Genomic DNA, 26149 nt, shown 5'->3' with positions numbered 1-26149 from the left:
CAGGGGCCCGATGTGGGGCTTGATCCCAGGACCCTGGGATCATGACCTGAGCCGAAGGCAGACACTTAATGACTGAGCCACCCAGGTGCCCCGGTATAACAATCTAAATGCCTGTGTAATCTGGAGACCTCTCCTGTCACCTTTTTAAAATAACTTACAGAAAATTTCGAAAAAACAAAATTTTATTTTTACCCTAAAATAGAATGGTGTTTTCGTTATTTGTTGCTGCCTGATAGCTACTTCAAAACATTGTGGCTTAAAATACCAACTATTTTATTGTCTCCCATAGTTCTACAGGTCAGGAATTCAGATTGGGCACGGTGAGGGTGGCTTTCATGCCCACATGATGTGCGGAGGTTAGAAGTCCACAGGGCTTTTTTCACACCTCTGGTACCTCAGAATGGCTTGAATTGGTTGGGAGACACCTGGAACATTTTTTTTTTTAATGGTTTTATTTATTTGAGAGAGAAAGCCTACAAGCTGGAGGCAGAGGGAGAGAGTATCTGAAGCAGACTCCGTGCTGAGCACAGAGCCCAATGCGGGGCTTGATCTCACAACCCTGAGATCATGACCTGAGCCGAAACCAAGAGTTGGCTACTTAACTCACTGAGCCATCCAGGTGCCCCCAGCAGGAACATTTTAACTGTCTGGTTCTTCTCCAGGGAACCTTAGCCGCCCCCCCGGCACGGCCTCTCCACATGGTCTTTCTAGCAAGGAGGCTAGGTTTCTTACATGGTGGTGGTTCAGGGCTCCCAAAACCACAAAAATGGAAGCTGCCAGGCCTTAAGCAAGTCACAGGTCCAGCCCATATTAAACGGGACAGGACTACACCAGGATGTGAATTCTAGAAGTTAATGGGGGCTACCATTGTAACCCAACTACCACGTATAGTGTAATGAAGTCCCATATACTTGTTACTAGCTCTTAAAATTATCAACTCCTAGCTTATCTTGTTTCATCTAAACCCCCACTTCTCCAGATTATTTTGAAGCAAATCCCCCAGACGTCTTATTTCATCTATAAATGTTTTACTAGATCTCTCTAAAATTTAATTCAAGTCACTCTTCTTTATTCCCCAGTCATGTCATAAAAGCTTTTTAAAAATATCTCTGCTCCCTTCTCTACCCCTGAAAATAATTCCTGTTCTGATTTTTATCACCATAGATCAGTTTTGCATATTCTAGAACTGCATATAAATGGATTCATACTGCATGTACTCTTGTTTCTGGTTTCTTTCAGCATGTTTTTGAGATGTATTCATGTTATGTATAGTAGTTCATTCCTTTTTGTTACTGAGTAATATTCTGTGGTATGAATATAACATTATTCATTCTCCTGTTGATGGACACCTGGGCTTTGCCTAGTTTTATGCTATTACGAATCAAGCTGTTATGAACTTTTCCTGTATAAGGCTTTCTGTGGACACACGTTTTTTGTCCTTGGATAAATACTTAGGAGTGGAATTGCGAGGCCATAGAATAAGTGATTATTTATATTTAACTTTTAAGAAACTATCAAGTGTCCTAAGTGGCTGTAGTATTTTACACCTATGCCAGCAATGAATGAGAGTTCTAATTGTTCCACGTGCTTGCAAACTTTTGATATTGTTGGTTTCTTCATTTTAGCTGTGCTAGTGGGTTTCATGAGTGTAGTGGTATCATAATTTTTTTTTTACTTTTACAGTTTATTTTAATTGGGATACAAATAAGGTCCATACATTCCAGTTGGTTGCTTCTTACATGTATTCTGTTCTGTGGGTGTTCCACTCTCCCTGTCCCCCTTCCCTCACTCTTTCTCTTGTTTCTTATAGTTATTTGATTTTTAAAAAACATGAGTTCTCTGTCTTACATATATTAGTAGAGTGTGAATTTTGCTTCGGTCTTCTGTGTTTTCTATAAATTGGTAGTGACATATAGCAGCTGTACCAGATTCATTTATGATCATTGTGTAGATCTGTTCATCAGGGATTGCAAAATAGTTATCTTTTAACCTTAGCACTAGCACTCTTTTTTTTTAAGAGAAAATACATGCATGATAAGGGAGCAGGGAGGGGAGAGGGGCAGAGGGAGATGGGGAGGGAGAGAGAGAATCTTAAGCAGGCTCCATGCTCAGCGCAGAGCCCGACATGGGGCTCGATCCCACAACTCTGAGATCATGAGTCAAATCCAGAGTCAGACGCTTAAGCGACTGAGCCACCCAAGTGCCCCCCAGAACTCATTTTGATTTATGAGTTAAAATAATTCTAGAGCACCTGGGTGGTTCAGTCGTTAAGCGTTAGGCCTTCAACTCGGGTCATGATCACAGGGTCCTGGGATCGGGCCCTGCATCGGGCTCCCTGCTCTGCAGGAAGCCTGCTTCTCCCCCTCCCACTCCTCCTGCTTGTGTTTCCTTTTTCACTATATCTCTGTCAAATAAATAAATAAAATCTTTAAAAAAATAAATATAATTCTATAAAAAGAAATGTCTCATCTCTGTGGTCACCCTGAGGTAAAGTTTATACAGGAAAGGCAGGATAAAATACCTGATTATTTCCCTTTATTTACTAATCTTGAAAATATGAGTTGGTTCCCTGGCATCCTCTAAATATTTAGAAGATTTTATGTATTTCAGTCCTTTGCAGTTATTATCCTTGTTAATGCTCAAAATGCTCCATCTTTGGTTAGTGGGAGCCTCTACAAGTTGGCCTCTGAATCCTTTTGACATGACCCTCACTGGCTTTGAGAACCTCTTTGCTTTCCATTATGACAAAATGTTCTAGTCTCATCTGGTACATTTTCTTACTCGAACCTAGATTCAGGTCTTTCTTCAAAGAGCCCTGTTTCCTTAGTGGGAAATAGTTATTTAGTGACTGCATACTGGGCATTAGAAGTGTTCATTGCTACTGGGTTGGTTGTCATTTCTAGACTTTTTCACTGAACAGTGTTAGGAAATTATTCTTTTGAGACAAAGTCCATTGTAAGTTCATACTAAAACTTTCAATTCAAATATAAGACTATAAGGTTTTTATATAAGCATAGATCTTATATCTATATCTTTCTAAACCCCAAGCCAGAAATCCCACTGCCCAATGACACCACCACAGTTTCTTACTTGCTTTACCCCATAACACATCTGCACATAATAACCTCAGAATAACTATACCAGCACTCCTGAAAACAGTGTTAAGTTTTTTTTTTTTTGGCAGTTCATTTTTCTTTTGTTTTTTTTAAAGATTTTTATTTATTTGACAGAGAGAGAGAGACAGCGAGAGAGGGAATACAAACAGGGGGAATGAGAGAGGGAGAAGCAGGCTTCCCGCTGAGCAGGGAGCCCCATGCGGGGCTCGATCCCAGGACCCTGGGATCATGACCTGAGCCAAAGTCAGACGCTTAATGACTGAGCCACCCAGGTGCCCCAGCAATTCGTTTTTCTTCTGAGATGTATTCTACTAGAGATTTATAATCAAATCACTGTGTTTTAAAGTCATGTGGGATATTTTCTTTCTGTGATTATGCCTTAAAATTAATTCATAGGTTTATTTGTTACATTTTGCTTTTGACTCTTAGGATTTTAAATTTAGTAGTTAATGTACAATATTTATATTTCAAAGTTAGATGTACCAAACAAGGAATATTCAGAGAGGTTTAGCTTCTGTCCCTCCCTTCCCCATAAGTAACCATTTTTTAAAATACATCGTTTATTCTTCTGTTTAAAAAAGCATAAATATACACATATTTGTATTGCCTTCTTTCTTAGCTAAGTGGGAACATACTATAATATTTATCTCTACCTTTGTGCTAAGTTTAAAAAATACTTTGGAGTGCCTGGGTGGCTCAGTGAATTAAGAGTCCAACTCTTCATTTCGGCTCGGGTCATGATCTCAGGATCATGGGATCAAGCCCCGTGTTGGGCTCCACACTTGGCGTGGAGTCTGCTTGAGATTCTCTCTCTCCCTCTCCCTCTGCCATTCCCTCTGCTTGCTCACTCTTTCTCTCTCTAATTAATTAAATAAAATCTTCCAAAATATATATGTCTACATGAGTTACATGGCACTTCTGAGTGATAATGTTTGTTGGAGACTCTTGTAGTTAATGGTGGAAATAGAAGTGGGAGAGATGGACAACTAATAAGAATATACTTTAGGTACCTCTCAAAACCATGAGAATGACAGTCATTTAAGTATGAATTAGCATTACATTTCAGGTTGCTGGGTTCCATTTCTACATCTGTTCTTAGGCAAAATTTTTTCCCCCTTAGACCTCAGATTTTCCTGTTCTTGACCCCAGCTGGACTGCTCAAGAAGAAATGGCCCTTTTAGAAGCTGTGATGGACTGTGGCTTTGGAAATTGGTAAGAGCTTGGTGTTAAGGGTTGTCCTGCCCTAGTGGGCTCAGAGAGGAAGGTGCTGTTGAAGGGTAAAGAGAGGAGCCTCAGAAAGAGGAGTTTGGGGCTATGTGTTACTTTTCTCTTGACCCATGACTTAGAGATATGTCCTCTTCCATTCTGCATATTATTTTCAGTGGCTGAAATGCCTCACAGAGATATGGTATGTTTAGTTGTCCATGACTGGGCAGCTCTAAAAGGCCACTTTGGATATATCAAGACGGGGAAGGTTGGTTATTTCTTTCTGAATACTGGGGAAGTTTAGACTTATTAGTTATTGCTCCCTTCTGATTTTAGGAATTTTTCTTGACTGTAGATACCCTTATCATTTAAGTGAGTCAGACTTTAGGTAGATGGCCATAGCTTACTTAAGGCTCGAGTTTGGGAGACCTGTTACTCGCATTCCCTGTTTTTAGCTTGCAGATAAGTCAAAGCTTGGCAGAACTGAACAGCATTCATTGCTGTTGCCCTACGAGGCAATGCCACCTAATAATGATGTTACCACTTTCACATTTACCTTTTGGGAATACTTTCACACTGATGATTTCCTTTTGCAAAATAGATAGTAGGGACATTATTAAATTATATTTCGTTCATGAAGAATCTGAAGCTTAGGGAGTTAAGATCATTTCTCATGATCACATAGCTTATTAGTGAAGGACTCCTAACTAGATCCTCCCTGTCCTGACTTACTAGTGTCAGTAATCTATCCCAATAGCCATAGAAAATACTGTGCTACCTCCATTGCGTCCGGGGCCCTGCAGAAGGAAACTTGAGTTCAGTTCACATTTTGCTTGTATTTATTCAGCATTTAGTAAGCATCATAAAATATTGTGTACTATGGGGAATACCAAAGAAAACAGAAAAAAGTGATCACTTGTGAGGAGCTTGCTAATCATCTTGGGCCTAGTTTTTCATTTTTTTGCTTGCCTTTCTGATGTTCCAAAATGGACTAATCCTCCCTGTTCCCCTTCCCTCTTGGTAAAGACTACACAAAAAAAGACTATTGTTTCTCTGTCAACTGTGAGTAAGACACTAAACTTGGTGGTGAGGGTGGTAGGGATAAAAATTTTGACATGTATCCTGCCCTCAAGAAGCTTATAATCCAGTAGGGAAATCAAAATGTATGTAGGGATGATTGGAGTACACGAAGCAGAGCATAATGATACCTTAGCAGATGGGCAGGTTAAGTACTGTAGAGGAGAGAGGTCAAGAGGGAACTTGGAGAGCTTCCATCTCTACTCCTCCACCATCTGGGCTTAGGAGTCAGGTCTGAAGTACAGATTCTGGCTTTGTGCACTTACATGTTTTATTTTCTCAAGCAAGTTTCTTAATCTCTTTGGGCCTCTTTTTCATCTGTGAAACTGAGCTAGTAAGTACTCAACACTACATGGATAATACTAGGGCTAACTTCAGTTATGTTGTGAATGTTTCTAGCTTAGTGCTTAGCCTATCATGGGCACTCTAGTAAAGAAATGTTTGTTGATGTGAAGTGTTCTGTAAACTATAAAACATGATGCGAATAATGAAACTGTACTTATGTACATTTTGAGTGTTCTGAAGTGGTTTATTATAGCAATTCTTTTCCTGAGGCCTAGCTCACACGGAAATTTACAGATTTTCTAGTGATCTTCCTTGCTTTTGGTGGAAAGGAAAGCGCTTTTCGGATCTTATTTCTATCTCTTGGAATAGAATCTGATTTGGCACATCAGATTACACCAGTATTAGGCTTATGTTTCTCTCATCGTTCAGCTGATATCTCCATGATATTGGTTTGGAGGTGTCAAATTCCAGACATTTACTGAGCTGGGACTTAAACTATGGAAAGAACAAACCATGTTTTGACCACTCTGTATAAATGGTCAGAGCTTTCTCTTCTCACGATCCTCTAGGCAGGATGTAGCCAATCAGATGTGCACCAAGACCAAGGAAGAGTGTGAGAAGCACTATATGAAGCATTTCATCAATAACCCTCTGTTTGCATCTACCCTGCTGAACCTGAAGCACGCGGAGGAGGCGAAAACTGCTGACACAGCCATACCATTTCAGTGTAAGTGCCTCCCGTGTTGCCAAGAGGTGCTGAGCTCACCCTCCGGCCCTGTTGCTGTAGCAGATGAACAGTGGTTTGGGCAGCTGAAGAGCTTAGGGAAGATGGGAGGAGTTGGCTTGGCAGTTGCTGAGAGTCAGGGCTGTAATGGGGAAAAGAGGGGTTGAAGTCCTGCACCGGAAATCCCGGTGCCCAGAAACAGTGTGTAGTCCCACCCACTCTGAGGCTTGTGAACATATCCGCCAGCTTTAATGCTTCTGCGGATGAGATGTCCAAATTGAACCAAGCTTCGCTGCTTTGGAGGGTTTACGATTCTAGATGTTATTAGTTACTTACGGGAGTCCAGTATTTGATTCATTTTAATTAATCATCCCAGTGTTGAGTCCAAGAAGCAGCTTGTTATTTTAGTTCACTTAGTTATGGTAGTAATAGCGAGCTTTTTTTTTTTTTATCTCATGTGGCTAAGGGACTCATGGGTCTTCTAACAAAACAAAACCATGATGACTTATAAATGGACATCTTTGCTGAATGACTCCCAGAAGCACAAATAATGAGATATGAATGTCTTCTTCACCACCACCCCTCCCCGCCCCTTTCCTCAGACTCTGTAGAAACAGTTTCATAGCCGACTAACTCAAAGCCTGATGATACCTATTTGGAAAACACTTTGGGTGGTAGCATTTTATTTTCAAATCCATTAGATCAATTGTTCCTCATAGCAACCCAGTGAGATAGGGAGAGCAAGTGCTTTTGCTTTATACGTGAGGAAACAGATTCAGAAAGGTTAAATAATTTGTGCTTCATGGGACTAGAGGATATTAGAGCTGGGACTCAATTCCAGCTAACTTCCAAATCCTGTGGGATTTTTTTGCTCCGTTGGGTGAGATTTGTAAATTGATATTGGTCGTAAGGGGTAAGGAAACTGAAGCAGACAGGGTAAATACTTATGTTCTGTAATATTAAAGAGAAGATCCTTGGTTTTCTATTACGTTAAGAAAGCACAAATCGAAGGAATCTCCCCATTTTATTTAGAGAATTTCCTAAGTCTTAGTTTCCTTTTTAAGAATTCAGTCTGTTTCCGTAATATTTTATCTTTCTCACTTTTCCCTTTATAAAAATGTTTTGAATTTTATTTATTCTCTCAGACACTTTTTTTTCCAAACAAAAATATTTCAGAGTGTAAATGACGACTATTTCTCTGTTACTTTTTCATGCCAATATTTTATTAACTAACTAAGAACCTAAATTCTTCCAGCTACAGATGACCCTCCCCGACCTACCTTTGACTCCTTGCTTTCTCGGGACATGGCAGGATACATGCCAGCTCGAGCAGATTTCATCGAGGTAGGAGAAACTTGTTTTTGTTTCACATGAGGCTTATATCTCTTACTTATAGGTTCCATACCACTAAAAACAGATTTTCGAGGCTCTGTAATTTATAGGGCCTTAGGCAGCCACATTTTTTCATTTGAGTGTCTTTTCTCATTCATGACATTTTCACATATGAAATGTAGTTTTACACACCAAGAACCTATTTCTTAAGTTGCAAAGATGTTGGCTCTCACTTAATAGATATGGGGTTTCTGTGGTCTGGTTCTCATTCCACCCTTCGGGCATTTCAAAGTTGTACAATATCAGGGGTTGGCAAACTTTCCTTTAAGGACCAGACAGTAGATATTTTTTGTAGACCATAAAGTCTCTGTCACAACTAAACTGCCATTACTGTGCAAAAGCAACATAAATAATGTGTAAACAAACAAACATGCCTGTGCTCCAATAAAACTTTATTTACAAAATAAGCAGTGGGCTGAAATTTGTCCATAGACTATAGTTTGCTGATCCCTGTTGTGTATTCACAAATACATAAAGCATGATGAATGTGTATAAAAACTGTATATTCCCTTGAAGCGGGGGAAATCGGAGGGGTAGACAAACCATGAGAGACGATGGACTCTGAAAAACAAACTGAGGGTTCTAGAGGGGAGGGGGGTGGGAGGATGGGTTAGCCTGGTGATGGGTATTAAAGAGGGCACGTTCTGCATGGAGCACTGGGTGTTATGCACAAACAATGAATCATGGAACACTACTTCAATGACAACGCTCCTGGAGATAATTTGAAAGTTTAGCAAAATACAATAATTTTGCCAGCCACATACAGGTCATCATTTTGTTCATGGCAGCTGATACTTTGGAGCTACCCTGTAGACGCTGCTCCCACAAATTGTACTCATTGAGTCGAATATGAACAAATCTACCCATTCAACTATATAAGCAAAATCAAATAAATAGAGCCTCAAAAGGTAGTAAAAAGGTAAATGAATTAATGTAGACAGTGTTCTTATCTAAATACTTGATGGTCTATTCAGAGTTAGATTTCTCAGTTTAGATTTTATGAACAGATTACTTTTAATTTTTAGAACCTAGGTTTGGCTTTATTCCTGGACTCGTAACTTTCTCATATTTTTGCTGTCTCTACTGCCTGAAAGCCTCTCCAGCTTTTTCCTGTGACTTCTTCTTTCTTATAGTAGTTTCCTGACCATGTACTACTCCATTCAGTACTTTTTAACAAGTGTTTGTTTCTTTTCTGTTTGCTTCTAAAGCATGGCTACTGTGAAGGCATTACTCAAAGCTGATGGGTTTGGGGTGGGAATTTTTTTCCCCAAACAGGAGTTTGACAATTACGCAGAATGGGACTTGAGAGACATCGATTTTGTTGAAGATGACTCGGACATTTTACATGGTAACATTTTATTTCAGCACGTTTTTATCAGTTGTAAAGTGTGTGGTGACACTGTGTTGGGTGCTAGGAATGAATAAAAGGATGAATAAAACATGTTCCCTGCCTTTATGGGACTCAAAACTTGGTGGGGTAAGTTGCTGCGTTTACCTGTTGTTGTGTTTTGACCACATGAAAAAGATCATTTGTGATGAGGGTGAGAATGGATCATGTAATGGTGGTTGGTATTCCAGTATTGGACTGTGTGATCTTTCTTTTGACTGAGATAAGCCTATAATGAGGTAGTTGGTTGAATGGCTCTCACTGCCTCCTTAGAAGGAAGGGAGTCAGTGTGAACACCTTGGGAACTTCAGTAGCAACTGATGATGCTAGATGTTCACCATAATTTGTTACCCCAAATTTCTCTTAGCAGGGAAAAAGAATGGAAGTTCTTCAAGGGTTTTTAGACCAAGCTTGGGAATTTCTTGTTTCTCAGTACTGTTGAATTTTCAGCACTTCTGAATTCTCACCTAAGATGAGCCCTCTAAGAATTTATGTCCATTCTTGTGTTATAACATAAGTAGTTAATGTCAGCAGGGCTCTTAAAAGTGGGGGGTTAAGACTTCCATTGAATCTCTTTTCTTCCCCCTCTTTCCATTTACATTGAACTACCTATTTAAAATAATCCCCAATCTTCTTTCATTTTAGTCTAGAATTGAATGTGATACAATAGGTGAGCAATGACTCCTTGGATTCTCCCGCATTTCCCAAACAGCGTCTTCATTGTTTCTCTTAAATCTATATCCCAGGCAGGAAAGGCAAGGAGAATCCTTGTGGAATTGCAAATCAAGCTTGCATATTACATTAACTGATACTCTGTCACTGAAAAGGGCACTTGATTCTGCTCTCCATACAGGAGCTATTTAGGCATTCGTTACACCAGATCTGGGACAGAGAAAGAGTCCTCTTAAAAATTTTACCTTCAGGATTTACTGTCGACATATTTCTTGAGCTGTTTTCTTCGCAAAATTTCATTCCGCCCTTTTTCTCCCACACGACTTTAAGGAAAGTGGAGGTGACGCAGATGGCACTAAAAGAGGAAAGCTTGAAAGCAAACTACTCGAGCATTCACTAGATAGACTGTATTTGTTCAGTCTTCCACTTCAGTCTCTTCCTTTCCAGCCCAGTAACTTGCGTGCTGCTCTTTCCCCCCTCTGGGGGTGTTCCCCAACTGCAGTGTGCAGATTGCTGCTCAGTATTTGTCAGTCACACCAGCTTTAATTAAAATGCTATTGTTCCTGACTTGCATCTTTCTTATTCAGAATGCAAAAAAAAAAAGTAGCTCCATAAATATCACCCTTTTAGATACTGTTCAAAAATAACCAACTTTTGAAAGTCAGGATTTTCCACGTCAATAATGGCTCAACTATGTCAGAGACTTGCCAGATCACTTCTTCCCAAGGTCTTCATTCTTTAGCCTCAACATTATCAAGAAAACTGTGGTAATGGTGGGTATTTAATTTCACTCTTCATTCTTTGTAGAAGCAAGATTTGCAATTTCTTCTGGTACACTGTGGTCCTTTCTGTAACTAAGTAGGGGCAACAGGAAAAAAAATCAGAAAGAAGCTATTGATTAGCAGTTTTTGTTTCAGTTAGCATTTCAAACCTAGAACATACTTTAGTTTGTGTTCTTCCTGCAATTTCTACAGCCTTGTAAGTCCCTTGATTCTAGTTAATTTGAGCTAGAATCGAAGCATCAGTTACTGACTGTTACAATAAGCAGCTTTAACAGAATGCAAATAATCAGCCCTGCCTCACTTTTCCGTCCCTGTCTTAGTGGCAAACTATAAGATACTCAGATGGGTGCCTTTTAAAAGATGTTGACATTTGAAAGAGGTTTAGCTGTGCTTGAGATCAAAGGGATGACTTGCTGGTGCCACAAAAGGAGGCTTTGTTTATGGTCTAGAGTTCTTATTTAGCTCCTCTGGCTGCATGATCCACTGTCCAGTGTGGTATGTATGGCCCCCGAGCCCCTGAGCCGAGCACTTTCTTGCAGAATACCCAGTGAAGGGGAGGGACTGGGAGCCCACTCCCAGTGGCAAGAGGTTTTCTTGCCAGAGACAGGAAGGAATGAGAAGGAGCTTTCTGAGCACACCTAGAACAGAGAGAGGGGCACATATTTTGTGCAAATTAGGACACTGATTCTACTTCAGGCCTACTTCTCAGTCATTGTGTGATCTTGGGCAAGTCTTTGCAATCTTGCTTGCTGGGTTTTTTTTTTTCTGTGTATGTCCACTGCCAGTAAAGGAGGGGTAACACTGATTAGTCAGAGTGTGAATGTCTCCAATGAAGATAATATGTAATTGAGATTGGTGTTATTACCATTCCATTACAACATTATACTCTTAATATTACTGAGCGTTAATAACATTCCTTTTATGTTCCCTCACTTATATAACTACGGCAAGGAAACAAACTGGCTGGGTTTTATATTCCATCCCAGGGCTGAAGCCACCAAGCTCTTTTCCTCACCCAAAATTTTTGCTATGATTCATGGAATTTGTCTAATATGATGGGTTTGAATGGTCCATTATAGAGGCCTGGGATACAGTGGAGGGATAATTGATTGCATTCCAGCCATACCAGAGGCTTTCAGAATGGGCCTGGAAAGGATACTGCAAGTGCAGCAGTGTCTGAGGAAGAAAATAAGGAAGTTCTGGGATCCCTAAATGACCCCACCATGTATTTATTGAAATAAGCAGAAATTATTGGCTCAGAAAGAGTGACGCAGAAGACTCATAACTTGGCATTCTCCTGTGTCCTGGTATGTTTGGGATCTCAGTGTAGATGCATAGTGGTGTTCCTTTTTCCTGTGGGCCATCTCTCCCCAGTGTGCTTCCATTTGGGAAAACCGCTCCTCGATTTGTGGAATCCCCTTTCCCAGAGTTTCACAGGTTCTAAAACCCTGAGTGCAGCATCTTCTAATCATTGCTGTCCTATAACCTAGGCAAGCAACAGGTGTTGTGCGCTCCTTCCTATGTGTTGGGTTGGTGTTTTCAACACTTCATAGGGTTGCCCATTAGGACAGATTACTCTTCCTCTATTTGGAAAACTAATTTCAGCACAATTTCTTGGCCAGGCATGGATACTCCCCCACCTTTTTTTTTTTTTTCCTTTTTTCTCTTCTTTGGCTCATATTGTCAGCCTTTAGATAATTGAATGGTTAGTAGATTAGAGGTCCAGCCTTGTCACTGTGTATACTTAGCTACCTATTGGCAGTACCCTTCCCTTTAAAGGCATATAAAGCATGTAAAGTTTTATGCTTAGGACATTTTAGACATAAATGCTGTTAGTAATAATAGCTTATACATACAGCCTTTACTGTTTGCTAGGTACCATTCTATGCCCTTCACACGTGACCTCATTTAATCCTCACAAAACTCTATGAGCTTGGCATTATTGTCATCATCATCCACATCTCTGTTTTATAGATGAGGAAACTGAAGAATGGAAATATCAAGTAACTTGCCTAAGGTCATATAACCTGCTAGTGACAGAGCCATCTCCAGAATCTATGTTGTTAATACTGTACAATATTTATCATCTTTACAACCTTGCATTTTTATTGCTGGGTTTTTTTGTGTGTGTTTGTGAAATCTCACATTTGTTATCTTCTATAGCTTAACCACATTGCTGAGAAGTAGGGGTAGATATTTTCCCACTTTACATTCAAGAAAGTGCACAAAGGACTTAAGTAACTATGGCTTCCTACTTGCTGACTTTAACCATTAGGTCCCATCATCTTCTTTCCGTCCCAGAATTAATTGTGTACATCTTGACCAAAAGCTTTTGGGGGAAATGACTTTTAAAAAGCTTTGCTTCTGGGGAATACCTGAGTCACAGGTTTGTGCTTGTGTGGTTGCAATAGGGATTTTGATTGGCTTCCCTGCAGTTAAGGTCTCTGAGTTGGCTTTCTTGCCAAGCAAGCAGTAAGTGCCTTCTGTCAGGAAAACAGAGACATGTTGCCAGCTATTTTGAACAATGTTAGAAATACACTGCAGTGGGAAGGAACTGCCTCTGACTTATGCCCACTTCTTGAAATATTTTAAGGCCAGCCGTTTAGAAACTTTATTATCAGTCCCCAGTGTAATCACAGGGAGACAATTCTTCCCCCAAAGCTGAGATTTCAGGAGTGAATAGGTTATGGGTGGTTTTGGTTGGTTTGTTTATAATCTCTGGTTCTTTGTTTGCCTGCTTTCCTGGAACTTCCAGTCACTTTAAGTAGAATGTGAACCTGTGATTCCCATTCTTTCAGTGTCTGCCTTCTCATTTCTGTTCTACCTGCTGTGCTGTGGTCCTCCCTGGGTTATTCATGCAGTTAAGACTTTATAATCAGTTGCTGCTATCTGAGTGCAAAGAAAAGAGTCGGCTTCCAAATACGCATTTTCCTCTGGGAGAATTCCAGTTCTCCCATTTGTTTCTGTGTGTGCCTTTCCTTCCCTTTGTTCTCCAGAGCCAGTTGCACAGTCCAAACTATTGAAGTGATCAAGCAGTGAAACCAGTTGTCAGTATCGATAGATTTTTTTTTTTGTAGTCTCTTCAGTTTTTTTTTTTTTTTTCTGTGTTAATTAAGTCATTCCCACACAAATCTCAGGAAACAACCTGATAAGTTAATATCTTAGAAAGATTACAGAAGTATGGGCGCCTGGGTGGCTCAGTTGGTTAAGCGACTGCCTTTGGCTCAGGTCATGATCCTGGAGTCCCAGGATCAAGTCCCGCATCGGGCTCCCTGCTCGGCGGGGAGTCTGCTTGTCCCTCTGACCCTCCACCCTCTCCTGCTCTCTCTCTCATTCTCTCTCTCAAATAAATAAAATCTTAAAAAAAAAAAAGATTACAGAAATATGTTTTCAGAATTAGCAATAATTTCCACTAGATCTGCAAGTCGTTTTTTTTCCTATTGAATTCATCTTGTTTGGGTAGGTAAATAAGATAAGACCCAGAAAGAGCTTGGAATGTGATAAGTACTCAGCTGTGTGTTAACTGTGTCCGTAGCTTTTTTTCCCCTCCTTTTTTTGCTTCTCCTGCCTTGAACTGTTGACTGCCTAATTCTGTTTCTCATATGAAAAAGAGTTAGAGTCCACTGTAAAACTTGTGTTTGGTTAGAGACACATCCTCTCCTCCCTATTCGTACCTGCCTGTTCCACCACACAGGGATATCAAGTGCATCTCCACCAGCACAGCAGTCTAGAGCTTATCAAACTACAGCAGGGTGTTAGAAAGCAGTGGGGTATTTCATGATACCTGGGCTTTTATATGGAACAACCCTCTACATCAAGAAAGAGCTCACTTATAGAAAGAGTTCTACCTAAAAAAAAGTTTGAAAACCATTGCCTTAAATCTTGAATCTGATATTATTGAATTATTTTTATCTGTGGATGGTTGTGAGGAAAAATAAAGCAGTGTTGTTTAACTTTTTGAACTTACTGGATCGTCTGGGTGGCTCAGCCAGTTAAGCAGCTGCCTTCGGCTCAGGTCATGATCTCCAGGGTCCTGGGATCGAGCCCCACATCGGGCTCCTTGCTCAGCAGGGAGCCTGCTTCTCCCTCTCCTGCTCCCCCTGCTTATGCGTGCACTCTCTCTCTCTCTTTATTAAAGATTTATTAAAAATTTATTTTTATTTATTTGACAGCAATAGTGAGAGAGCAGGGGGGCGGGGAGAGGGAGAAGCAGACTCCCCACTGAGCAGGGAGCCCAAAGCTTAATCCCAGGATCCTGGGATCATGACCTGAGCTGAAGGCAGACATTTAACTGACTGAGCCACCCAGGCACCCCTGAATAAAATCTTTAGATAAATAAAATTTTGAACTTATTAGAAATGAACAAAGAAAATCTGTAGTAACTAATACTTTTTTCTTTATACTTAAACTTTAAAAAGTAATGCATCCACTTACCTCTTCAGATCATCCAGTTAGAATTTGTTATTTTTATCTCAGACTCAAGGCAGAATGGCCTAGATAAAGTATTCCTGGTCATTTCCCAGTGATTGAAGTTACATACATATATAGTGCATCTGTTCATAGCCCCACATGTTAGATTTTGGTATTTCTTCCTTTTAATCTGAGACTGTCCTGAGACCAGGTAGCAGTGAGATGCACAGTAATGAGTCAGCATGGAGTATCCAGAATTTATTATCTTGTCAGGAATACCATATTGACACTGCCTCAGAATTGTACATTACTCAACTTTTGTTGTTTTATATACTGAAAGAAATTCGTGATTGTAACGAGCCATTGTGTACTGTTCTCTTACTTGATTGGTTGCATTTTTTTTCCTGCCTTAAAATCTAGTTTCAGGAAGCAAAAGTATGGGTTTCAAATTATTCCACGGAGGTACCCTCAGAGACTACTACAGGAAAAGGTAGCTGAGGTAGAATAGGGAGAAGAGGTTCAGCTAAAGCTGACCTAACTTGTCCGTTTCAAATAAGAACGTGTTTGAAAACAACGTTTAAAAGTTATTCTAGGAGAACATGCAAATCTGTGTTGACTTATTGCCCCCATGGGTTAAACTTGAATTTGTATCTCACATCCTTCTGATGAGCAATGAGATTATATTGCCTTTTTTGTTTATCAGTATTACAGAGGCTCTAGGCTCTATTTTGGTTCAGTGAAGCTCACTAACCTGGAAGACGTGATTGTCATACACAATAAATTCTTGGCTGCACGGCTGGTGTGTTAAATTTTATTACCTACCATCTGAATAGTATATTTTAGTTTTTCAAAGGACACGTGTCAGGTCATTATGTTGTGCTCTAGAGCCTCTTTCTTCTGTGACTACATTCAGTAATTAAAACAAAACCCATCAAACTCTCAACTTACACAAAGCCTAAGGGGATAACAAGTTACTAAGATAGTTCCAGAATCTACTGAAATCATTAAATTTTAAGATTCCTTCAGAATCCAGGTGCCTGGGTGGCTCAGTCATTAAGGGTCTGCCTTCGGCTCAGGTCATGATCCCAGGGTCCTAGGATCGAGCCCCACATCGGGCATCGGGCTCCCCACTTGGCTGGGAGTCTGCTTCTCCCTCTCCCTCTGCCCCTCCTCCCCCCACTTGTGCTCTCTCTCCCTCTCTCTCTTTCTCTCAAATAAATAAATAAAATCTTTAAAAAAAAGTTCCTTCAGAATCCATGGATTATAGTTAAGAATGGTTTGTGTTGCACAGTGCCAAGTCAAGTAGTCTTCAGTTTCTTCTAGAGCTGTTAACGGTTGGTCTTTATTTCTTAACTTCAGAGGGTCTTCAGATTATAAAAAGCCTGTGGGAGTTGTTTACTTCTGAGTTTGTTTTTTTTTTAAACACTCATTTCATTTTTAGTTAAGCCAGATTTCTCTACTCTCACAAAGTAAACATGTTGGGCAATTTCAGTGTCTCTGCTACTCCAAGGCTCTAGAATCAAACTGGGTTTGGATCCCTGCTCTGTACTTAGCAGCTCTGTGAGCGAGGGCAGATTGTTTTGCCTGCATGGTGTATAGGGCATATGAAGGAATGGTAGGAAACGAAACTGGGAAGATAGGGAGATTCAAGGCAATAAGGAGTTCTGTATAATATGTGAGGGTTTGAACTCCTGTAAGTGGATGGGAAGCCACTGGAAAAATTGTCAGCAGGGGAAATACACCATCAGATAATGCTTAAAAACATTACCCTGGTACCATTTGAAGGGTTGAATTAGAATAAGATAGACTGGAGTTACTAAAAAGTACATGCAGTGATCTAGGTGAGACAAGATACCCGAGCTAAGGAATAGGGTTAGGGACAAAGAGGAAGAGATGAATTCGAGACAGACTGAAGCCTTCAGTATAGGTAAGACTCACTGACTGGATATGGAGGGAGGGGAGGGAGAGTCAGGCTGATTTCTGTCTTGGACAACAGAGTTTTGGGAAAGAGGTAAAGTACAAATTTGTAACTGAGGACTATGGGAGTAGAGATATCCAGATAGGGTCTGGAGCTTAAAATAAATATCTGAGTTTGAGATTATATATTTTGATGTACTTGGAACCATAGGAGTGGATGAGTTTATAGGAATAAGGTGAGGGGTGAAAAGAAAGATGAGAACAGAACCCTGAGGAACTCTGAAGCTGGAAAAATTGGCCAGGGAAAGAAAGAGAACCAGAACTATTGAATTGATGAAACCTTTTGCCATCTGCTGACTGTTTTCTCCTAATTCCCTGTGTCTTTAACATGAGGCTAAAGCCAGGAAAGGATTGGAACATGCGCAACAAAGCAGAACATAGCTTTGGGGTTGTTAGGCCAGTTAGTGGAACTTTTCACTACTGCATGCAAAACTATCCCCTAAATAGTTGTTGCTCCACAACTGAAAAGTGCTACTCTGGGAAAATGTCTCTGCTGCACCTTATTCATATCAGTCTTTTTTGATATTGTCTCCTGAACTTACTCCTGTGAGGTTATAACCCCAGTCAATATTCATTTTTATGACTACTCTAATAGATGCGATTTCTAGCCCGTGTATGACCAAAGTTCAGACTCCCATTATATGAAACCTAGTAATATGCATAACAAGGCATGGCCAAAAGAGCTGTTCAGTAGAAAGCAGAAATTGTTATCTATTGGGTAATGCCATACAAACAGATACATAGGAAAAAAGATCTTCACTGTAATTTACTGACAAAGAAATTCAGTATCCTAGGATATTTTTGTTTCCAAGAGACAAAGTGCCTAGACCAGTGAGTGTGGAATAGTTAGCAATATGAGGTTCAAGGTTTAAGACCATTCGGATAAAAGATTTATTTTTGTCTTGGCTTTATATCTATGTGTGTGTATGTGTTTGTTTATAGCTCTGAAGATGGCTGTAGTAGATATCTACCATTCCAGGTTAAAGGAGAGACAAAGGCGAAAAAAGTAAGTATAGAAAACCATCCAGCCTTCTTTCAGGTATGGACTATTGACCACATATAGCCCATAGTACATTCTAGCTGTGGCTTGTCTTGTGACCTTGAGGAAGACACTTATCTTCCTTGGTCCTTAATTTTTCCATCTGTCAAATGCGGATAATAATACTTGTCCTTTTTTTGTTTGTTTTTTTACCTCCTCTTTCTTACCCTTTCTTTATGTTATGATGACCATTGAATAATATGGGTGCACTGTTTTAAGGAAAAAAGGAACAAGATAAATTCAAGGTGTTATCAAATTGTTACGCTTTTTTTTAATGCTTTCATTCTAACTGCTCATTTTTTATGAGAAGTCTTATCTAAAATAGGATTTCAAAGAAATTCTGAACAGGTTTCAGAGTTACTCCTTCTCTTTGCAGCAGAATAAAAAACATACATTCAGACTGAGAAATTATGGATCCCAGACCCCTGTTAGCTTACAGAGACTGTTAACAGTTCAGAAAAGGGTATGCAGGGGTATGAACATGTGTGTGTGTTATCATGGTGTTACAGAGTAGAAACACAGTGGCATCTCAACAAAAAAAGAGGAATAGGACTTGGGAGGCACTCTTGAGGGACCAAGATGTGACCTTAAAGTAAAGCGTGCCTAGAGTCAGCTTCTGAGAAGTGCGGAAGGAGATTACCCAGCTGACCCTGTGAGAAGCTTCATCACTAGTCATGAATACCTGCGGTTCCAGACACAGCTCTGCATGGTTTACCTAAATTCTGTTTTTGCTTAAAACACATAATTAGAGCTAGCCAGTATTGTGGAACTCAGTGGTTGAGGATGCTGTTAGATTTTATGTTGAGGCCCTTCCACTAAACATGCACAATATTTATTTCAAATAGCTTCAAAACGTTCTGTGAATGTACACGTGTGCAGTTGTAAATGTTGAAGGTGTGATCACGGTGCCCTTTTATGGTTTAGCCGTTTCCCTTAAATGACTGTTCTCAATTATCAGTTCCCTAAATTGAACAGATTAATTCTTATGACATAGACACAGATTCCCTTCTGTTTCATTCCAAGTTATAGACATGTATTTCAGTATTTTTGAGTGCTCATTCATTCATCCAGCAAACAGTTACTGAGAGTCTATCAGGTGCAAGGAGAGGAAAAATATATGATGCTTGAAAGCCTAAAATTGTGTTAGCAGACTCACTACCCTTCAGAACTTAGTGGGGAATGATGGTGTCTTTGAACCTCAGTATTCCACCTCATAGTGTTTCAAATGTGTAATAAAAGCTGTATGTGGAAGACATTATTAGATGTGGAACTAATTATAATATACATTATTGTGGTTTTCATCCTAGAATTATAAGAGACCATGGATTAATCAACCTTAGAAAGTTTCAGTGTAAGTATTAGCTGCTTTATTTTAAAATTTCTTCCAACATTATTGAACAGTCTTGAACAAATCATTTATGGCAGTGGTTCTTAATCCAAGTTGCATATTAGCATCATGTAGGTAGCTTTTTTTTTAAGTCATCTCCACACCCAGTGCGGGGCTCAAACTCACGACCCTGAGATCAGGAGTCACATGCTCTACCGACTGAGCCAGCCAGGCGCCCCAGCATCTCATGTTGGAAGCTTTAAAAAAAATTCTGATGCCTGGGTATCACCTGAGGCTAATTAAGTCAGAATCTCTGAGGGTTAGTGCTAGAGCATTTTTAAGAAATCTTCAAGGAAATTCTGTTACATAGTAGAGTTCAGAACCATTAATGTATGATCAACACTTGTATGATACTTTTTTTTTTTAAAGTAAAGCTGTAATCATAATTACAGCATGACTATTAATGGATCATTTTCTGGAAGTGGGTAGGAACTATATGTTAACATAACCTTGGTCATTGGGTTGTTAAACATTTTTATGGGAAAAGCAACCATTATTTTGCATAGTAGTGGACAAACAGACATCTAGCATTGTATGATGGTGATAGTAAAACTATAATGACTTCTAAGTGAATGCACACTTTGACCTTACTGTTTTAAATATTGGAGATACCTAGGCTGAGCAGAAAGTCTCTGTACTTTTTCTTCTTCTACACTGTAGAATTTGTTCAGCAAATAAGAATGATGACTCATAATATGATTACAGTATTTATATAGAAATGTTAGAATACTTGTATGTCACAGTAGTCCTTTTTGTAAAAGTTCCTAACGATTATTGTGCTTCTTATCCTAGTTGATAGAATCTTAGAGGGCTTGACACTCTGAGCCATTGTAGGGTTCAGGTCAGCCAGTCATGGGTTAAGTGTTTTTTAATATAGTTGTGATCATAAATAAGTATGTTACATTTTTTTTCACTTTCTGTTAACACTTTTTCAAGTGATTGAGGTGTTTTGAAGATGTCCCTCTTAATAGTTATGTAATATGTTGTATATATATAAGTATATAACATGCTAAACTTTTATTAGATATTTAGCTTATTTTCAGTTTTTTTTGAATCATAAATAATCCTATGATGAATTTGTGAATAAAGCTTTATATATATGTAGAATTTTTTTTAAGGTAGATTCCCAGAAGTGGAGGTAATAGGTCAAAAAATGTGATCATTAAAAATGCTTGACCTGCGCTGCCAGATTGTTTTCCAAAAGATGGTTGTACCAATTTATATTCCTTCTAGCAATAGATGAGATTGCCGGTTTAACCTCATCCTTCACTGAGGACTGTGGGTTTGCAAAAATAACTCAGGATCAGATTTCCATTGCCCTTTCTATAGACAATTATTGGTCATATTCTAGTAGCTACAATAGTGGGTTCCCATGTCTGAATGCCTGGGCTTTCAATAATAGGTCAATAGGGGTTTGACCAAGGTCAATAGACCTTGACTCTCATATAAACTCTATTCTCAGCTGGTAAACAGAGGTCAGTTTAGCCTGATTATTCTTTTTAATTGTATTTTGTACGTTTAGAAGCTGAGAGGAGGCTTTGTTGGTTTCAGAGGTGTCAATTGCCATTTTAGTGAGTGTATGTGACCTTAATATTGTAGGCAGAGGGGTTTTTTCATCAAATTTAAAGTTTTTACTCCTAATTCTTCTGTACTATCCCTGTAGGGTGTTTTTTTGCTTTTGGTTTTGGTGGGGGGAGGGTTTGGTAGTCAAAATAGTCTATGGCTGCCCATCAGATCAGCACCTGGAATTTGTGGATAAGAATGTCTCCCTCAAGGGAAGAGATTCAGCTGAGGAAAGGACTTAATTTAAATAACTGTCATGACAGAAAGCTTGTATCTGTAGTCCAAAAGTGAGCAGAACTAGCTTAGTTACTGATTAGCTCATCTAATCACCTAGTTTCAGCCTAGTGCATCTGATTGAAACGACCAAGTAGCTGTTCTGGCTACTCCAACCTACCACGTACTGTTGGTAGGTTTTACTCCCCATCTTCTTTGCGGATACTACTTTTTATTAGAAATTTGGTCGTTAGTGATCCTCAGAGTTACTGACTGTGGCTACCCTGTGTATATACCATTTACGTGGATGATAGTTATCAAAATATAACTTCATTAGTAGTAAATTTAGTTGTGGTACTTAGTTTAGAGGAAGGCAAAATGACCCTGATAGAGAGTGAAGAAATAAATGCCTCACTGGAGGCCGTGTTGTTAGGGAGATTTCTGGTGGGGCATGAAAGATAGCACACTTTTTTTTCTAGGCTAGTCTACCTCTTCTAGATGGATTATTGTATCTGCACTTCCCTTGTTTTCCTGCGGAAGTTAATACCAGAAATTTTGCCCAACGTTGTTCCTAAGAATATGGTGATCTGCCTTCAATCATCTTTCCCATTACTGCCAACGGTCCCTGCCCCTGTACAGATGAAGAGCCTGAGGTGTGGAGGTCACCAGGGCACTCAGTGATGCAGACGGTCTTCAGTTCTCCAGGGATAACAACATCCCTGTATGATAGTCACTGGGATGCTCTTATCTTGATGATTAGTGTTTTGCATTCTTGGCTTTCCTGTTTGCTTCCCGTCATGGGTAAATTAGTCATGTGAGGTTAGGCATAGTGTCCTTCCATCTCACTTCTTATAAAAGAAATGCAGAGAACTTAGAGATTCTTATATTCTCTATGGCATGGTTGTGTTTTATGTTCTCTGTAGTAATGGAACGGCGGTATCCCAAGGAAGTCCAAGACCTTTACGAAACAATGAGGCGATTTGCAAGGATAGTGGGGCCAATGGAGCACGACAAGTTCATTGAAAGCCACGCACGTAGGTGCTTTTTAAGCCTTGCATAAGTGTGTGTGTGTGTGTGTGTGTGTGTTGATATAAATAGGAGAGAAAATGGTATGTTTTAGGTGAAGTTCTATAAATAAATAAATGGATATTTTTATCTTTTCTTCCCCTTTATTACCATGAACTAAATTTGGGACTTTGGGGGTAGGACAGAAGAGGTTAAAAAGGCTGGTAGCTTTCTTTTTTCCCAGCTAAGCAGTAGTTTAGTAGTTTCCCCCTCCACTTTTTATTATGGGAGTTTTCAAATATATACAAAGATAGACATAATAGTGTAATGAACCCCCATGTATCCATCACCCAGCTTCAGCAATTAACACATGGCCAATCCAGTTTCATTTTTATCACCCCCTCTTCTCTCACCTTCAGCTGGATTATTTTGAAGCAAATCCCAGACATCAGATCATTTTGTTCATAAATACTTTAGTATTAAAACTAGATTTTAAAATGGGGACAGAGTTGGATGACTCATAGAGATAGTACCTCCATCATTCTCTCTCTTAAGTATTTTATTTTATTTTAAGATTTTATGTATTCATTTGAGAGAGTGAGAGAGAGCACAAGCAGGGGTAGAGGGAGAAGCAGGGGGAGAGGGAGAAGCAGACTCCCCGCTGAGCGGGGAGCCTGATGCGAGGCTCGATCCCAGGACCCTGAGATCATGACCAGAGCTGGAGGCAGACGCCCAACCAACTGAGCCACCCAGGCTCCCTCATCATTCTCTCTCTCTCTCTCTCTCTTTTTAAGTAAAAAAAACCCACTTTTTTATTTCCTTAAGTAATCTCTATGCCCAGTGTGGGGCTCAAACTCACAACCCCAAGATCAAGAGTCCCATGCTCTATGGACCGAGCCAGCCAGGCTTCCCAGTACTTCCACCATTCTTTTGCCTGTCTTCCTGAGAGACTCTACCCAATTACCATTTGATTTTTCACAATAAAAAAATTGAAGTTGTTAAGGCAGTGAGGCCTACACTTTACAATAATCTGGACTGGGTGGCTTAGGCTACACCTTTCTTCACTAGATTTGTGTATTTGACCCTCAAATTTAGTTCTGGGAGAATGCTTTACCAAGGCTCTTACCCTGTTCTCATCATGCAAATATTTCTTGCATGGCATTGCAGGCATTTATCTGAGCCAGGTTGGTTGTCCTCGTCAAGCACCGTGTTTGGTTGGCATTCTTTGTGTGGTTTGTACTGGGTGACTGATCTTTTACTTCCTGTCCCAGTTTGTGCCACCCCTGGTTTATGCGTCATTCCAAAGAATTACACCCCATGGCTTGTTCAGGCTCTTCCTTCATCATGCTCTCTTTCAAAGCACTCAATTTTGAATGTTCTATCACGTAATAACCCAAGCAGTTGCAACCTGAGCTGTGCACTTAGAGGAGGCAGAAATCTTTGGTTTATGGAAAACAATGCTCTTTTGTTCCTATAGGAGAAAAGCTGTAAAGAAACTATCTGGGACTTGAGCACAGAGCTTTTGTCCTTTGCTCGCAAAAGGGCCACATCAAGTAATAGCAGAGACAGGTTTTATAAAAGAATTTGGTTATGTGGGTAAACCTGTTAATAGAGGATAAATAGAGCGGGGAAACTTAGTTGTTTAAAAAAATTATATTTGTTCCTTCTGTAGCTAAATGAACTCAGCCGGTTCACTGTATGTTTTCTGGGGGACAGTTCCAGCTGCGTTTTCCAGTTGGCCATGGCAGCCAAAAGATGGCTAGCGTAGGCTTTCCTCAGCTCGAGGGTAAAATTTCTAATGAGATGTCACCAACGTATAGGATCCCTCAAATGGAATTGCCTGGTCTCGTATATAAGGGAGAATTACTGAAAATAACAGCAAAAGTGTTCATTGATGATGATATTGTTTTTCCAAATTTTCTCCTTCATTCTTCTTGGCATAAACAGTGGAATTTGAACTCCGAAGGGAAATCAAGAGGCTCCAGGAATACAGGACAGCAGGCATTACCAATTTTTGTAGTAAGTATGCTTAAGCTACACATTGTATTGGGGGCAAGTGTCTTCTAAACACATAGAGGAAGTCTCTGTTTGAGGCCATGTGGATTTTTTTTAAACAAGTTTTCCTTTTTTGGAGTGAGTTTTTGATCTTTCCAGTAAAGTCTCATCTGTTTAGTCCTTATAAATGCCATTGTATGGATTATCTCAGGTAAAATAAAAGTGACGACACAAAAGAGAGGTGCTGCTTTAGGTTTGGGAATCTGCTGTGGCCTCTAAAAAAAAAAAGGATTTTGTATTCTAATTTTTAGCCTCAGCCTTTTAAAATTTTGTGATACATCGTCTGATCATTTGTATTAACCAAGCTTCAAATGGCTCTATGTGCTTGCATCCCAGTTACTTAAGGTAGTAATAATAATTATATTAATAGCAGCTAACATCTAAATAGCAGCTGTTTACCATACACCAGGCCCTGTGCTAAGCATTTCACCTGGATGGTATCATGTGATTCTCATAACAAACTTAGGAGATAGGCATTGTTATTTCCATGTAATGAAGAAACTAAGGTTTGAAACGGTTAAAGAGATACTTGAGATAGAGCCAGGTCATAAGGGAAGGCAGTGTGTTACAGTAGTAAGAGGGCTTGAGGTATAGACTTGGACAGGTTGGGTTTGGGTTCTGGCTCTCCTGTTTATCAGATTTGTAATTTTGTTTGGGTTTCAATTTTCCAAGTCTCTTAGAGTTAGTAAGATTAGAGATAATGCATGAAAACAGCACAGTACCTGGCCCACAGTAAATGCTCAATAAATGGCAGTTTCTCTTGTTTTGTTAGATCTTTTTTTTTTTTTAAAGATTTTATTTATTTATTTGACAGAGACACAGCGAGAGAGGGAACACAAGCAGGGGGAGTGGGAGAGGGAGAAGCAGGCTTCCCGCAGAGCAGGGAGCCCGATGCGGGGCTTGATCCCAGGACCCTGGGATCATGACCTGAGCCGAAGGCAGATGCTTAACCGACTGAGCCACCCAGGCGCCCCAGATCTTTTTTTTTTTAAAGATTTTTATTTATTTATTTGACCGAGAGAGAGACAGTGAGAGAGGAAACACAAGCAGGGGGAGTGGGAGAGGGAGAAGCAGGCTTCCCGCTGAGCAGGGAGTCCGGTGCGGGGCTCGATCCCAGGACCGTGGGATCATGACCTGGGCCGAAGAAAGATGCCCAACAGACTGAGCCACCCAGGCGCTCCATGTTTTGTTAGATCTTTAGCATTCCCTCCTTTCTGTTGCTTGAAAGCTATCACCCACTACCCATGAGAAGTAGCCTTGTGGGGTGTAAGTTCAGCCTAGTGTAATGGTTCTTTATTTTTAACAATGGAAACTATTTCAAAATGAAATTTTATGTAGAGCCCTAATCTATAAATAAGAGGAAAGTGGGACTACTTTGAAGCCTGATGGTGCAGGTCATTTACAGAACCCAAACCACCTGTACATGGTAGTGTCTTTGCTCTTCACAGTAACCCCTGAGATATTTTCATGGGCTCCTGGGGCTTTATGGAACATGGCTTAAAACTCACTGGTTTGGTTACTTTGGAATCTGTACACCTTTGTTAACATGGAGAAAACACCATGCAACCTTTGTTTAATAAGACGCTGATACCAGGTTTTGCTTACCTGATATTGATTGCACCTGGGAAAGGAATCGTGCTAGTCAATGAGGACTTATTTTTATTTGTAATTTTAATTGGTTTTTAAAAGAAGAGTATATGCATATAGGACTTGTGTAACTTTGAAAAACATGACCGTATTAAAAGTTAGTTATTTTTGGGGTGTGGAAACATAAGTGACTCTTACTTTCTTTGTATTTTTCTGTTTGGGGGGCTTTTGCCTCCAAATTTCTTAAAGCTAGGAAGAGAATAAAAATTTAA

At 39.8% G+C, this 26149-nt stretch overlaps 1 protein-coding gene and 1 non-coding gene across 9 annotated transcripts in view; one reads left to right on the top strand and one right to left on the bottom strand.

Moving 5' to 3' along the window:
• TADA2A (transcriptional adaptor 2A) overlaps positions 1-26149 on the top strand; it is a 49372-nt gene that overhangs the window by 15878 nt on the left and 7345 nt on the right. For 7 of the 8 annotated variants that reach the window (XM_045889335.3, XM_045889334.3, XM_064582809.1 and 4 more), the window contains 8 exons: positions 4237-4328; positions 6254-6411; positions 7664-7752; positions 9076-9148; positions 17971-18034; positions 19375-19418; positions 22154-22264; positions 24183-24254. In XM_045889335.3, coding sequence (XP_045745291.1) covers positions 4237-4328; positions 6254-6411; positions 7664-7752; positions 9076-9148; positions 17971-18034; positions 19375-19418; positions 22154-22264; positions 24183-24254 — 703 coding nt within the window. The remainder of the gene's footprint in view (positions 1-4236; positions 4329-6253; positions 6412-7663; positions 7753-9075; positions 9149-17970; positions 18035-19374; positions 19419-22153; positions 22265-24182; positions 24255-26149) is intronic. The other variant, XM_045889336.3, reaches the window with a different exon arrangement.
• On the bottom strand, positions 19556-19628 carry TRNAR-CCU (transfer RNA arginine (anticodon CCU)). The gene has a single exon. It is a non-coding gene; the product is annotated as a tRNA-Arg (tRNA).

This window comes from Mirounga angustirostris, unplaced genomic scaffold, assembly GCF_029215605.1.
Source record: "Mirounga angustirostris isolate CCGP_5_RB_7025 unplaced genomic scaffold, mMirAng1.0.hap1 SCAF_17, whole genome shotgun sequence".
In the NCBI taxonomy this organism is placed as follows: Eukaryota; Metazoa; Chordata; class Mammalia; order Carnivora; family Phocidae; genus Mirounga; species Mirounga angustirostris.
This window is presented reverse-complemented; position numbering and strand designations above follow the sequence as displayed.